The 14720-nt window shown below is 50.3% G+C and overlaps 1 protein-coding gene across 1 annotated transcript in view; it reads right to left on the bottom strand.

Annotated features, from left to right (window-relative positions):
- Window positions 1–12589, bottom strand: part of Radil (Rap associating with DIL domain) — a 70177-nt gene extending 57588 nt beyond the window's left edge. Inside the window, exons 1-2 of the mRNA XM_052754180.1 lie at window positions 12458–12589; window positions 4990–5588 (exon numbers count right to left, since the gene is read on the bottom strand). Coding sequence (XP_052610140.1) covers window positions 4990–5524 — 535 coding nt within the window. The 5' untranslated portion in view covers window positions 5525–5588; window positions 12458–12589. The remainder of the gene's footprint in view (window positions 1–4989; window positions 5589–12457) is intronic.
- Window positions 12590–14720: the final 2131 nt, after the last annotated feature.

Genomic DNA, 14720 nt, shown 5'->3' with positions numbered 1-14720 from the left:
TATGCATCTGTGTTCAAGTATCTGTGCGAGTGTGTGGAGGCCAGAGTTTGACATCTTCTGTCTTCAGTTGTTCTCCAGTTTATTTTTTGAGACAAAGTTTCTTACTGAACCTGGAACTAGCTGCCTCATCTAGACTGGCTCGCCAGTGTGGGATCCTCCTGTCTCCATCTTTCAATACTGGAATTATGGCACATGCCACTATATGCAGTTTTTTACATAGCTGCTGCGGATCCAGCTGTACTGGCTGAGCCATCTCCCCAAACTCCTCCCACACATTTCATTGATGCTAATAAATGTCAGGCACCACAGCAGACATTTAATGGGCTGCTCTTTGGTCACTAGTCCAGTGTCTGCTATCATGGTGTCTCTAGCCTCGAATCTCAATGGCCCTAAAACCCCTCCATGCTTGCCTTTTTAAGGAGAAGACACTCAAAGCAAAAAAAGGGCACCCTGCCCTGGGAAGAATCGCATCTAAGGATGAGCAGGAAGAGGTCCAGGACAAACAGTAGTTCCATACAATCCCCATCCTCAAGATACTGAGTTCCCAAGGCCTCCAGCCCTCAAAGCAGCCTGGGTCACAAACAGCAAGCCTGATGGCTGCAGATAGGCTCCGAGCTACCTGCTTGACCTCCAGGGTAAGATGCTGGGTATGGACAAAAGGTGCTTATCTGAACTGAGTCCAGCCATTAATGTCTAAAGTGGGCTTCCAGTAGAGGGCAGGCCTGCCCACCAGCGGACATATGGCAATATCTAGACATATGGCAATTACTGTTACAATGCAGGGAGACAGCCTGGGGGCCAGGGAAGCTGCTCCACACACGAGTATACCCAAGACACCTGCCACAGCAAGGCCTTCTCCCACTCAAAGATGTTCAGGAGGGTGGGAAAATCAGGGCTAAACTCCACTCTCCATAGGAGTGAAGGGCAGAAGGGGGAACAGCCCAAAGCCAGACACGGTGACACAGAGCCGCTATCCCAGCTACTCGGGAGGTTGAGGGAGAGGAATCACAAATTTGAGGCCAGCACAGGCTACATAGTGAGAGTAAGGCCAGCTTGGGCACTGTAGTAAGACACTGTCTCAAAATAAAATAAAAAATGAAATGGAGGGCTGGAGAGAAGTCTCCACGGTTAAGAGAATTTGCTTCTCTTCCAGAGGACCCAGGTTCAGTTTCTAGCACCCATATCGGGATTCCCTGGAGCTGGAGTTACAACCACCTGTAACTCCAGCTCCAGGGAATCCTACCCTCACTTATGGCCTCTATATCTGCATGCATTCACACATACACAAATTTTTTTAAGAATCTTTTTTTAAAAAAGGATTAAGGAGCAGCTTGTAGCTCAGTGGTAGAGCACCTGCCTAGAACCCCCCAGTGAGGGGGTGGAGTGTGGCTCAGTGGTAGAGCACCTGCCTAGAATCCTCCAGTGAGGGGCTGGGGTGTGGCTCAGTGGTAGAGCACCTGCCTAGAATCGCCCAATGTGGGATGGGGTATGGCTCAGTGATAGATCACCTGCCTAGAATCCTCCAATGTGGGATGGGGTGTGGCTCAATGGTAGAGCACCTGACTAGAATTCCCCCAGCGAGGATCAGGGGTACGGCTTAGTCATAGAGATCAGCCTAGCATGTGCAAGCCCCTAGTTCCATCTCCAACACCACACACACATACACACATACACACATACATACACACACACACACACACACACACACACACACACACACACACAGAGAGAGAGAGAGAGAGAGAGAGAGAGAGAACACCCCCCAGTTTTGCTGACCTCACACTTGATCTTCCCATGACTTATCCCTCACCCTTCCTAAGGTGTTGACAAAAACCACATGGCCCTGCCGTCACCCTCCCCACATTGCCTGTATGCGATTGTCATCTTTATCTCACCGACAGGACACAGAGCCCTCTCCTCATGGCACAGGCCCTAAATTCCAACCCCTGGGAAACTACCAAGAGTTTCCTTCCAGCCTGGCGTGCTCCACCTCCACCTCCGCCTCCCTCCCAAACAGACAGCCCATATTTTGATAAGCTGGAAAATCAGGAAATCACAGCACAAAAAAAGCAGTGTTTATGGAAAACAGAACCCAAACACAACAAAGGGCATTCCCATGGGTGCACTGCAAGCACCCCAATGAGTCACAAGAAGCAGGTGAACTGCCCGCTGGAGTAAGTGCCGCTTGGCTTCAGGCATCTGCCAGCCTGGTCTTCTAATGCTTAAGCCCCAAAGCAGCTCCTGAAACCCACATCAGCTTCTACTGTGGGAACAAGAATGGGGCTGAAGCCTGCTGCATGGCAAATGCTTTTCACCCTAGCACTCAGGAGGCAGAGGCAGGCTGATCCCTGTGAGTTCCAGGCCAGGTCTGTCTGTCCTCAGGTTACTTGCCGGGTCACCTGGGTGTCTGCAGGGCATCCTGGGCTTCCTGACTACGCTGGGTCTGCTCTTCCCTTTGCATCTCCCAAGGCCTAAGCCCTCTACTTGGCCCTAAGCAGAGACTCTATAGTGTGCTGTGATACCAGGGAAGAAGCATAGGCAAAGACTGAGGCTGCAGCTCAGTGGAAGAGTGCTTGGTTAACATGGGGTGAGGTCCTAGGCTCAATCTCCAGGACTGCCCAAAGAAACGGGTGAGGAGGAGGAGCATGGGCATGCCTGTGAAGACAAACCCAGCATAATCCTCACAGCCCTCGCCCTGGCCACAGGGCACCTTCGTCTCACCCAGAGAGGGATGGCAGCCAGGAAAGTCATCCCTTGAGTTGGCCTGTTTGGGCAGTAACATGACCCCCTAACAGCCCAACAAGTGGGTCACTCAGCCTGGCCAATGAAGAATGGACTCTTTATTGGAAAGGTTTTGATAGCCACCAAGGGAGAGAGGCTGTGAGCTTCGGACTTCCTCTGGCCTGGCCTCATGTGAGCACAGTGCTGAATGAGGTGGGCAAACACATGCACCCACAGCAGCCAGCATCCACTACACAACAGAAGAGGCTTGCCAAAGCTCTGCCTCACCCAGGTGACACAACACAATGACTTGATGACACACAGACCCGGGCACAGGGCACCAGCAGCAGCCCTCTGATGGTCTCAGCTGGCCTGCTCTGAGCAAACAATGTCCACAATGTTACTCTGGGGGCTGAGGAGATGGCTCGGTGAATAAGAATGCTTGTTATGCAAACATAAGGATGTGAGTTCAAATCCTCTGCATCACATAAAATGCTAGGTGTGGCTGTGTGCCTATACCCCATCACTGTGAACGTCACACAGAGGAAGACCACTGGGGCTTTCTGGCCAACAGTCTAGCTCCAGGCTCAGTGCAAGACTCTGTCTTAAGGGAATAAGGGGAGAATGATATAGTGCAGGACATCCGAAGTCCTCCTATGGCCTCTGTGTTCACACATGGGTACACGAACCTACACACACATTACACAAGCAAACACAAAACAAAGGGATGCTCCACATACTGATACCAAGGTCCTGTGCATGCGTGCGTACATGCAATGTGTACACACCACATTGCATGCACATGCAGCTTTCCACCACACCTAGTTATAGGAAGCCTCTGAAAATGATGTGGGGGCCAGGGAGATGGCCCACTGGGTAAAGGCACTTGCTGCAAAAACCTGACAACCCAAAGCTGGATTCCCAGAACCCACTGTGGAAAGAGAGAACCGACTCCACAAAGCTATCCTCCAACCTGAGTCTACCATTATCTGTGCACCCACATCACACACACACACACACACACACACACACACACACACACACACACACACAGCAAGTGAGATGGCTTACTAGGTAAAAGTACTTGCCACCAAGCCTGATCACCTGAGTTTGATTCCCGGGACCCACACGGTAGAAGAACCAGCTCCCACAGTTTGACCTCTGACTTCCACACAAATGCCTGCTTTCACTCTCCCTGACACAAACAGGCACTCACATTTTGCTTTGTTTTGTTGTTGTTTTGGGGTGTTTTTTGTTTGTTTGTTTGTTTGTTTGTTTGGAGACAGGGTTTCTCTGTGTAGCTTTGGTGCCTGTCCTGGAACTCACAGAGATCCGCCTGCCTCTGCCTACCGAGTGCTGGGATTAAAGGTGTGCGCCACCACCATCCCCCAGTGGCACTCACATTTTTAAAACAGAAACAAATCAAAATTTTTAAAAAAAGAAGCAGCTGTCACCATGAGACCTGTTACTTTATATCCTAACTTTAAAGGAAGTTTGTGCCCAGAGAGATGGCTCAATAGTTAAGAATACTTGTTACTCTTGTAGAGGCCCTGGGTTTGAGTCTTATCTCCTACACAGTGGCTCACAACCACCTGTAACTCCCAGGCACTCACAGGGTACACATTCATACACATAAAATAAATCTAATTTGCTTAGGTCAACTAAAAACTAACCTTGGGTATTAGAAAAAATAAATTCTGGCAAAATAACTAATTTCTTTCCACCAACCAAATATAAAGCATTGGGCACCAAGCCACCAACCACATCCTTGAGGTCAAGTGCAAGTCAAGCTGCCCTATTCCTAAAATCCACAAGAAGAGTGACAACCAACTTACCAGGCCACCCATGGCACTGACCTGCTGCGTATCCTCATGCAGCCACTTGGCACCTGAGTCCCTTGGACTTGACAATGTCATGAGGGTCTGTGAAGGAGCCTTCATTGTCTTCCTATCCAGCCACTCTGACTCCTGACACATCTAAGAGGGACTCTGTGGCAGGCCAACAACCCAGAACCCATGGGTCTCTGGAACTAATGGGCTGGATTTGCCCTAACACACTATAGAAGGCAGCAGAAGCCACTAAAAGCCGGCCACCAAGTGTCTCACAGTCAATGCACACATCCAATTAGGTTATTCAAACTTTTGAAGCCATTAATGACTCACCACCGCCCCAATGGCCCCCGCCAAGCCAAATTCTCCTTCCCCATGTTCTTCTGTTTCCTGTGCCTGTCACCCTCCAAACCATCCTCCCAACACCCTTCTTCCTCACCTGCTGTGGTGGTATCCACATCCCTGGCTGCCAGCTCTTCCACGTCTGACCTCTTCCTCAGCTCAAATCTCCGGGACAAGCCTTCTCGGGGTTTCCATAATTCCTGGATCAAGAGGGGCTTCTCGTTGTCCCCAAACACTCGGAAGCACTGGGCCTGCCACCTCTGCCCAGAATCCCCAGCCTGGCCCACGACGTCACATAGCACGTACTGGCTGGCACACTCAGGGTCCAGGGCATATCGCTCCAGGGCCTCTTTCACCAGCTCCTGGGCACTAGAGGTGCCAGTGGCCAGGACGCTCTTGTAGTGGGTGCCTGTACAAACACTGTCCCCAAACACCTTCAAGACCCCAGGGGCTGAGAGCTGAGTGGAGAGCTCCGCAGGGTCATCACTGGCACCTAGGCTGCAGAAGGTGGAGTCCAGATCACGATACTTGTAGCTCAGTGTCCGGGACAGCATAGTGGACAGTAGCTGGCTCTGTCGCTTCAGCTTATTCTTGGTGGGAGGAGACATGATGAACTGAGTTCCATAAAACATGGTGGGTGCGTCTTCATGGATAACCACAGAGGCTTTCAGCCAATGGGTGGGGGAAGGCCGGAGCCTGGTAAAACAAAGTGTTAAGGTTAGAGCCAAGTATCAGGGCCATCAAGAGCAAAAGAGACATGAGTCCACCCCAGCAGTGGGAACAGTCCTGGGCCATCCTGGTATCCACATCACTTGGAGCCAGAAGCCCAGCAGTGGGGCTGACAGTCAGATCCTGTGAGGTGCACAGGGCAGAGCAGGCCTCATAGACTACAATGCCTTCAGGGAAAGCCACCATGAAGAAGACGAAGGAAGTCAGAGTAAGCCATAACCGCCTAAGGGCTCTGTGACTTCTGAGAAGTGCTGGGCACAGGGAACAGCTACTGCAAGTGGACAAGGAACAGCACACAGTCTCAGCAGGGCCGGTTCTCTGTACTAGAGGACAAGCTCCCCACCGAGCAATGTCACAACCAGAAAAACAACAACAAAAACAGGCCATATTCAACTTGGCTGTGAGTTCAATTTTTTCTATGCCAGTCTATACAAAAGATGAAGGTAGTTCCAAACACAAGCAGAGCTGGGGAAATGGCCACCGCTACAGTCACACACACAAAAGTCACAAGCCTTGGGACTGGGGACATGGCTGAGTGGATGAACTTGCTGTGCAAGCACAAAGACCGGAATTCAGATCTCCAGCACCCATGCAAAAAGCTGGGCATGGCTATGCATGCCCTACAGCCCTAGCAATTTGAGGGACACAGATAGGAGGATTCTGGTGCTTGCTGGCTGCCAACCGAGCTCAAGGCTCAGAGAAACCCTGTCTCCAAAGAAGACTGAGAATGACAGAGCAAGACACCTGACGCTCTTCTCTGGCTTCCACGTGGGCAGACACACACACACACACACACACACACACGTAAAAAGCCACCAGACACTAGAAACACAAACCCCAAGAAAATGCTGCTCCCCATGACCTGACAGAAGAAACAGGTCCTGACTGGAAGGGATTCCTGGTAGAGAAGGTTGGTCCCAACTAAAGCAATACTTCCCTAGGACTGAAGCTCGGCATATCCACTAGGCCACTAGGCCACAAGGAACAACACAAAGATCGCCTCCAGAGCCAGCAGAAGCATCCTTGGAATGCATGCATTCCACCCACCTTCAGCCACCCAGCCACCCGGCCCCCTCCCAGAAAGAGGCTGGCTCCCTAGGAGCTCCCAGGGAGCAGGAAGAGTCTGTGTGTTGCAGAATCCTAAAGCCCCTGATGTCCTATGGGGTTTAGAGGGGTAATTACCCATCTCCCTCAAAACAGTCTTGAGGGCCGGAGAGCTCAGAGAAGGAAATGGGGACTTGAGGTTCTGCCACCAGATAGGATGAGGAAGAGACGCTGCATGCATTCATCTCTTGATGACCATACCCCACTCCTGCACCACAGACAAAGGCAGGCAGATTGGTGAGTCAAGAGTGGAGTGTTTTCTAGAAGGCTCCAAGACAAGTGTACCCAACACGCAACCCTGGGGCTGTATGCAATCGAGGATAGCTATGGATGACGCCCAACACAAAACTGTAAATGTATTTAAAACATGAGGCTTTGGGGTGGTTTTGTTTTGTTTTGCACAGTGCTTAAGTGTCAGCTTTGTAGATGACATCATATCACAATGTCAAAGGGTTGGACACACCCGCTAGTGACTCAGAACCCAGAGAAAGCACCAGAGACTTGCCACTGTGACTCCAGCTAGTCAGCTCCACTGAAGTCCCTAGTCTCCACTCACCCACATTCTTAGGGGCTGGAGAAGAATTTTAGTGGCAGCTTAAGGCAGAACCACCCAAGGAACTCTTCAAAAGTCTCTCAGGAGGCTAACAGGATGGCCGCCAAGCCCAATGACCTCAGGCTAACACAGGAGCCACAAGCAAGAAGGGGAGAACCAACTCCCAAAAACTGTCTTCTGATCTCCACATATGTGTCGTGGTATGTGAAAGGTTTACAACAAGCCCCCACGGTCGGGCGTGTTTGCATATGCCTGGCGGACACTTCCGTCTAGCCAGTTCCAGGTCAGGATAGCCATTTCCGGGTCAGGGCATCTCGCGTGACCAAGATCCGTGACGTTCCATTAGCCACGTAGGTGCACAACGTGGCCATGTGATCTACGCGCTTGCGTGTAGTAGTGACGCTGATCTGTCCATGCCCAGCCTTTAAAATCTGGCGCCATGATCCCGGTTCCTTCTTCTCCACACACGTGTTTCCCGCAGGCCTGTTCACTCTCTGTCCCTTTACCTTTAATAAAACTCTTGTTAGCGGATTCTGTCGTGTTTCGTGGCATTTCCTTGCAGGGTAAGAACACAACGCAGCCGAAAAACTAACATGTATGTGCACACATGCAATAAATATAAAATAAATAATTTTTAAAAAAAGATTCTTGGGGCTGGAGAGGTGGCTCAATGGTTAAAAGCATGTGCGGCTCTTGCAGAGGCCCAAGGTTCAGTTCCCAGCACCGATATGGCATCTCACAACCATATGTAACTTTAATTCTAAGAGATCTGAAGCCTTCTTCTTACTTCTGAGGACACCAGGCACACACGTGATACATTCAGGCAAACATTCATACACATAAAATAAACCTAAGACAAACAAACAAACAAAACAAGTTTGTTTGTTTTTACAAGACTTTAGGTAAAGCAGAGTGTGTGGTCCACATCTACAATTATATCAGTTGGGAGATGAAGCCACAAAGACCAGGAGTATAAGGTCAACCTCAGCTACATAGAAAGTTGCCAGTCAGCGTGGGATACAAGAGACCCAGTCTCAAACAAAATAAAACAAGAAAAAACAAACAGGTAATCTTGCAATCCCAGCAACTCAGAGGACACCGAGGCAGGATAATCTTGAGTTGGAGGCCAACCTGAACTACAAACACAGCAAGATCCTGTTTCAAAACAAGACCCCACAGGGAGCCAAACAATGCAACTGTCTAGACCTTCAAGCTGACACTGAGAATCAGATTTCTTTCTGCTCTCCTCCATCCCCCCAGGCTTCTCCCACCACCAGCAGCATGACAAATGAAGCCGGAAAAAGCAGGCCACCATACCAGTCCTCCACAGCCTGCTAACCTAGGTGCCTGGGTATTGTGGGAGGAGTCTGAGCTCTCTCTTCCAGACACTCTGGAGAGCTTTATACACTCAAGCTAGAGCTCCCAAAACTAGCAACTGCCCTGCAGGATGGTCTCTAGTTCCTCCTGAAACCCATTGCCCACCACAAAGCCTCTAGTAAAGAAAGCGGACAGAAAATGGAAATACAGACGGTTCTTTTGTGTTTCAATGAAGAAAGTTATGAAGAGATCAAGCATTGTGTCTCTTCCCCTGGGGATCCTGTGAAAAGTGTCCTTGGCAACTCCAGAAGCCTAGAACTGATTATGCTCCCCTGCATAGGACTGTCACCTAAACCACAACAAAAGCATTTTCAAGGAGCTGGAGAGATGGCTTGGTGCTTAAGAGTGCTGACTCTGCAAGCCTGAGGCATGAATTCAAATCCCTAGCAGCCATGTAAAAAGCTAGTTATTACTGCACATGCCTAGACCCTCAGCATTAGGGATGACACACAGGTTCCAGACACTGAGGGTCCTCCAGCAGAGATGTCCCCTGTGCTTCACGGAAACAGCTGGGGAGAATGAAGTGTTGTGGAGGCCACATCATCTGAGGCAGGTAGATACTGACAGCTCCCAGCTTCAGCTCCAATAGCCTCTGCTTGTGTAGGTACTGGTACACACATTCCCACACACTCACGTGCATGCCCCCCCACCCCATTTTTCTGAAAGCCTACATCACAAACAGTGCCTTCACACACAAACACGGTGATTAAAGTTCCATCCCCAGAACCCACGTGGAAAGCCCAGCATCGTGGCATGCACCAAATCTCAGGGAATGAAGGCAAGAGACCCCTGGGATTCCCTGGCTGGCCAGTTTATAGAGTCCAAAGCCAGCGAGAGATCCTGTCTCAGAAACACAAGGTGAACACCTCCTCAGGAATCACTCCCAAGACTCATCTCTGGCCTCTGCATGCATCCACACCCATTCCTTGTAAGCCTCTGGGCCAGTACACATTCTCAGATGATAATGATATGGCCGGCCTCCACAACACTTTGTCTTTGTCTCTCCTGCCATTCCATGAAGCACAGGGGACATCTCTGCTGGAAGAGCCTCAGTATTGAAAGTCTAACCCAGGTGGGCAACAATACACCTCAGGCACTGAAGTCTGTGGCCCTAGAAGTCATGGCTTCTGGAGACCATGTCCAGGAATAAATGTAAACAACAACGTCAAACTGTCCTTAGGCAGGAGAAAAGTCACAAAGTAAACTCCAGGGTTTAAAAGGCCCAGATTCAATGTAGAAGTGAACTGGCCTCTTGTATCCAGGCTGTCCGTCTTGGGCAGGCCGGTACAGTCTAACTGGAGTCTTGATTTAACAAATCAGAAATGTTAATTGGACATGACGATGCATGCCCGAAATCCCAGTCCTCTGGAGGTGGAGGCATGAGGATCAAGAGCTTAAGGTCATCCTCAGCTACCCAGGCCAGCCTGGGCTATGTGAGACACTGTCAAAAGAGAAAGGGAGTGAGGAGGAGAAATGGACGCTGGTATGACTCACGTATATAAGCCCAGCACTCAGAAGGCTATGGCAGAAGGATTGCATGGCAAAGCCTGCCTGGATATATATGACCAACTGGGGCTGAGAGAGCCTATCTAAAAGGGGTAGGGACCAGAGTTGTTCCTAGCATGCATAAAGCCTTAGGTTCCATTCCCAGCACTGTATAAGCTGGGCATGGTGGCACATGCCTGTAGTCCCAGTAGTCAGGAAGTAGAGACAGAAAAATCAGAAGTTCAAGGTCATTGGGCCTTCAAGATGGCAAAGGTGCTAGCTACCAAGCTTGATGTTCAATACCCATATCTCACTTGCCAGGAGAAAATGGACCCCCAAATGTTGTCTTCTGACCCCCTCAAAAGTTGTCCTCTGAGCACCAGTTGAGCAGGTGCATGCGTACAGAGAGAATATTAAATTTAAATCTTGAAAATATCTTTAAAAATTAAAACATGTTCACATAGAGAAAAAACAAATAAATCAATGTAAAAACAAATTTGAAGTTCAAGGTCATCCTTAGCTATGCAAAGAGTTTGAGGCCAGACTCTTTGCCCCGTCTCAAAATACATAAATAAATAAAAGAAAAAGAAAAGAAATGGAAAAATTACAAGCACATAACTATTAGGTCCCCTCCTAGTCTCAGGAGAAAGGGGTGCCGATTGGAAGCCATGGGTGCCCCTCCCTCCTGTCCAGAGCGATTCTAAGACAGAGTCAGGAAAATTGGTGAAGCACGAGAGGAGGCCGAAACTGGGTGAATGTGACTCATTCCTCTCCAACATCCCCCTTTTAATCCCTCAACGTCCCAGTGAACAGTGAAGGCAAAGCTCCAGATTTTTTGAGGTTTTTCAGAAAGCTTTCTTTTATGGCCACTAAAGAGAGTGGGCCCTGAGGGTAGCCACCTGCTCACAGGCCACTTCCCTTCCTAATCATGGAATCAAGAGTGCAGCCTGTTTGTCCAAACAGGACAAAAATGTTTCTCAAAAGGCCACTTGGAATTCAGGGAAAGTCCTACAGAGAAGAGCACGCCCTGGGTAACCAGATCTGTTTTTCTGGAAGTATGACCTGTCTTTTCCTTTTCTGCCCAATTCTCGCCTCTGACACACAAACATTTGGGGACAGCTCAGGTCCCAGAGAGTCAGAGTCCACTCAAGGCTCTTGCTGTGGCTGCCTCATAAATTGTCTCTTTTCTTGTTCTCCAAGAAGAGTCCCATTTCTGCTTTTTTAAAAAGGAAAAAAAAAAAGGTTAAGTCACACAGCGACTAGGCAGGCAGTGAGGTCAGTGACGGCTGACATGGGTGGAGGGACGTCTCTGTTCCAAAAGGACAATGTGGAACACATTATCATTCCAACAGGAGAAAAAAATGAGCAGTCAACTTTGCAGGCGGTGCATTAGCCTCCTCCCCTCTTCCACAAATCCTATCTTTATGGCTCCAGCTGGAGAGAGGCTTTAAATGCGAGCATAATTCAATCAGGTTTCATTCGGCCCGCTAGTCACTTAGCAAAACGGGACTGACTTCTCCCAGTGGAATTAGGGACAGGCTCCTCTCTGGAATGCACAAGAGGTGGCCCGCAGCACCGAGACACCGGTAATCAAATTCTTCTTGGTAATTCAGATTAACCAAACACTCGACAGGCGACAGAGGCTGGCCCGGCAAGTCTGCTGCCTGTCAGGCCCCCATCCTAGGGCTCCCCAGGGACAGAAGCCAGATCCCTCTGAGGGCCTTGGAGCTCCTGCTCAGCATCTGTCTCAGGCGCGGTACTTGTCGGGGGGCTGGCTGCAAATGGTACAGAAATAGCTGGGGAAACAATGCCTCTCGCGGGCACACGGGTGGGGAGGCGACACTCTTTCGGGACGGGTGTAGGCGGGGGTATCACCACCATCCTAGTGGGAGAGTGTGGGTCTCCCTCTTTGAGTCTTTCGAGATGCCCCAGGTTAGATTCCACCGCCAAGGCACCGCCAGGTAAACTGAGGCCTGGAAGGGCCCCTCCGCCACGAATGACAGGGGCCGGATTGCCCCCTGGAAACCCACGGGGCCACGCCACCCGCGCCCACTCGGCCTTCGGGTGCAGCTCCCCTGGGCCACTCCAGGCCCCGTGCGCTCGCCGGTTTCCATGGCAACCGAGCAAGCCTGCCTCTTTCGCGCCCGGACTCGCCGCGGGGACCGTGACCAGTGCGGCCCCGCCCCAGCGCGTGCCCCGCCACCCGTGTCTCAGCCCGCGGTCTCCGCGCCCTCCGCGGGGTCCCCGCAGTAGCCCAGAGGCACCTCCTGGGCCATCCTCGGCTCCGCCGACCTTCCTTCTCGCGCCCCGCACTCACCTCAGCTCAGCCCATCAGCCGCGTCCCCCGCGCGCGGCTCCCACGCCCGCCGTTAGCCGAGCGAGCGCCCGGCTCGAGGCGCCTCCTGCCGGCCGTGCAACGGACAGGGCGAGGCCTCTGAGGGGGCGGGGCCTCTGGGGCGGAGCCTGTGTGGGCGGGGAGCCGAGCGAGGCGAACGGAAACCTGACACCTCAGTGCCCAATGGGCAGAGACGACGCCTCTAGTGGGCGGAGTCACACGTATTAGGGCGGGCCTGGGCGGCTGGGAAATACAGGTTGTGCGCTAGCGTCCCCTTCTGGCAGCCAACGGGAGGGGCGATTCTCTAAGAGGTGTGCCCTTTGGGTGGACGAGGCCTCGGTGAAGGGGAGGGGCTGGTTTCCTACCGCGGGCTCGTGGTGTCTCAAGGGGCGGGGCCTCAGGCAAGAAAGGCGTGGCCATGTGTGCTCTATGGTCAATTAGGTGGTGATTGGCCCCCACCCCAGTTAGTGGACAAGGGTGGGCAAGTACATAACTGTGTTACTTGATATGTATGAACATGCATGAAACTGACCAGGGACAGGGAGGCCAGAATTTCGTTTTATTTTATTTAATATATTTTTTCTTATTTATTGACAATTGCATACAATATATATAGTGCATGTTATCAATATTTACCCCATTTCTTCAATTTTAATGTATTCTTCGTAGAATTTTATTTTATTTTTTAGATAAGATCTCGTGTATCTCAGACTGGCCTCAAACTATGTAAGCAAGGCCTTCCTGAGGCTACTGCCTACCTTCCTTGTGTTGGGATTCAGGCTTGCACTACCATGCCTAGTTTTTGTAGTGCTAGAGATCAAATCCAGGGCCCAGGGCTTCATGTGTGCAATACAAATGCTCTACCAACTGAACCACATCACCAGCTCTTAGCAACCAGAATTCTAAAAGACAAGTCAAATTACGGCAGACTGGCTTAAAACCATGCAAAATGGGGCCAAATCAGCTATGGGGCTTTGATACAAATGCCTTCCTACCAACTTGTTTGTTTTGATTTACCCCTGGTATGTTCATGATCTCAAACTGTAGACCTTTTCCCTGGGAGCACATCTTTTTGTTGATAGTTTATAGCGTACAATGCTGTAGAGCAATAGTTCTCAACCTTCCTAACGCTGTGACCCTTTAATACGGTTCCTCATGTTGTGGTGACACCCAACCATAAAATTATTTCATTACTAGTTTATAACTGTAATTTTGCTACTGTTATGAATTACAATGTAAATATCTGCTGTGCAGGATATCTGATCGGCACCCCCTGTGGGGTCTTGACCTGAGGTTGAAAACCATTGCTGCAGAGTAATGACCTCATGTTTGAGAGAAGGATGTAGACACTTATGGATCACCCCTTCTGCCAGTCCCTATATGCTTAGGGGCTTTACCCTGCCCAGCTCCCTGGATCAGTACACCAGCTCTTACAAGGTTTCTACTCTTCAGCTATTCACCTAGAGATGTAGAGTTTCAGAGAAGCCAGGTAGCCAAATGTCAGTCAGGACTTGGCTTGACTGTGTGATAAGCTAGTACCCCTACAGACCTTCACAGGACACGGACACACACACACCCATCATGCACACCAACCTCCTCATGCACCCTAGTCTGGGAGGCTGTAACCAAACAATATGCTGGAATATTTCCATACAATTCCCTACAAACAATAGCAAAGAGGCAGTTACCAGTGCAAGGAGGAGAGCCTGGGTTCAGGCCTGGATGTTCTCTCTGCCCCATCCTGCGCTGTAATCAAGCCCCTCTCCAGACTCTCTACACCCATCACTGGCAGAGACTCACACCCCGCAACAATGAGAACCAGATCTGGACTATTTTTGTAAATAAAGTTTTATTGGGACACAGCTCCGAATTGTTTATTTACATACCATCTGAGTGACTGACAGTTTGTAGCCTGTAGTGGATAGAATGTAAAACGCCTACCCCAGGCTTATGTTTCAAATGCTCGGCCACCAGTTGGCAGTGTTATTTTGGAAGGTTGTAAAGACTTTACAGAGTGGAGACCAGATGGAAGATGTAGGTCATGGGGATAGGTTTTTGAGGGATTATCATCCCGGGCCATTTTCTGCCTGCTCTCTGCTTTCTGTTCCCCATGAGGTGACTAGCTCTCTGACACATTCGCTTGCACCACAATGTTCTGCACAAACTTGTGGAGCTATGTGGCCAAGAATGGACATCTCTGGGACTGTAAGCCAAGACAGTGTTCCTCTTTTAAGTTGCTGCTGTC

This window comes from Peromyscus californicus, unplaced genomic scaffold (assembly GCF_007827085.1).
Source record: "Peromyscus californicus insignis strain IS unplaced genomic scaffold, ASM782708v3 Scaffold_2__1_contigs__length_46816999, whole genome shotgun sequence".
NCBI lineage: Eukaryota > Metazoa > Chordata > Mammalia > Rodentia > Cricetidae > Peromyscus > Peromyscus californicus.
The sequence above is the reverse complement of the archived record's forward strand: the minus strand, read 5'-3'. Positions and strand labels throughout refer to the sequence as shown.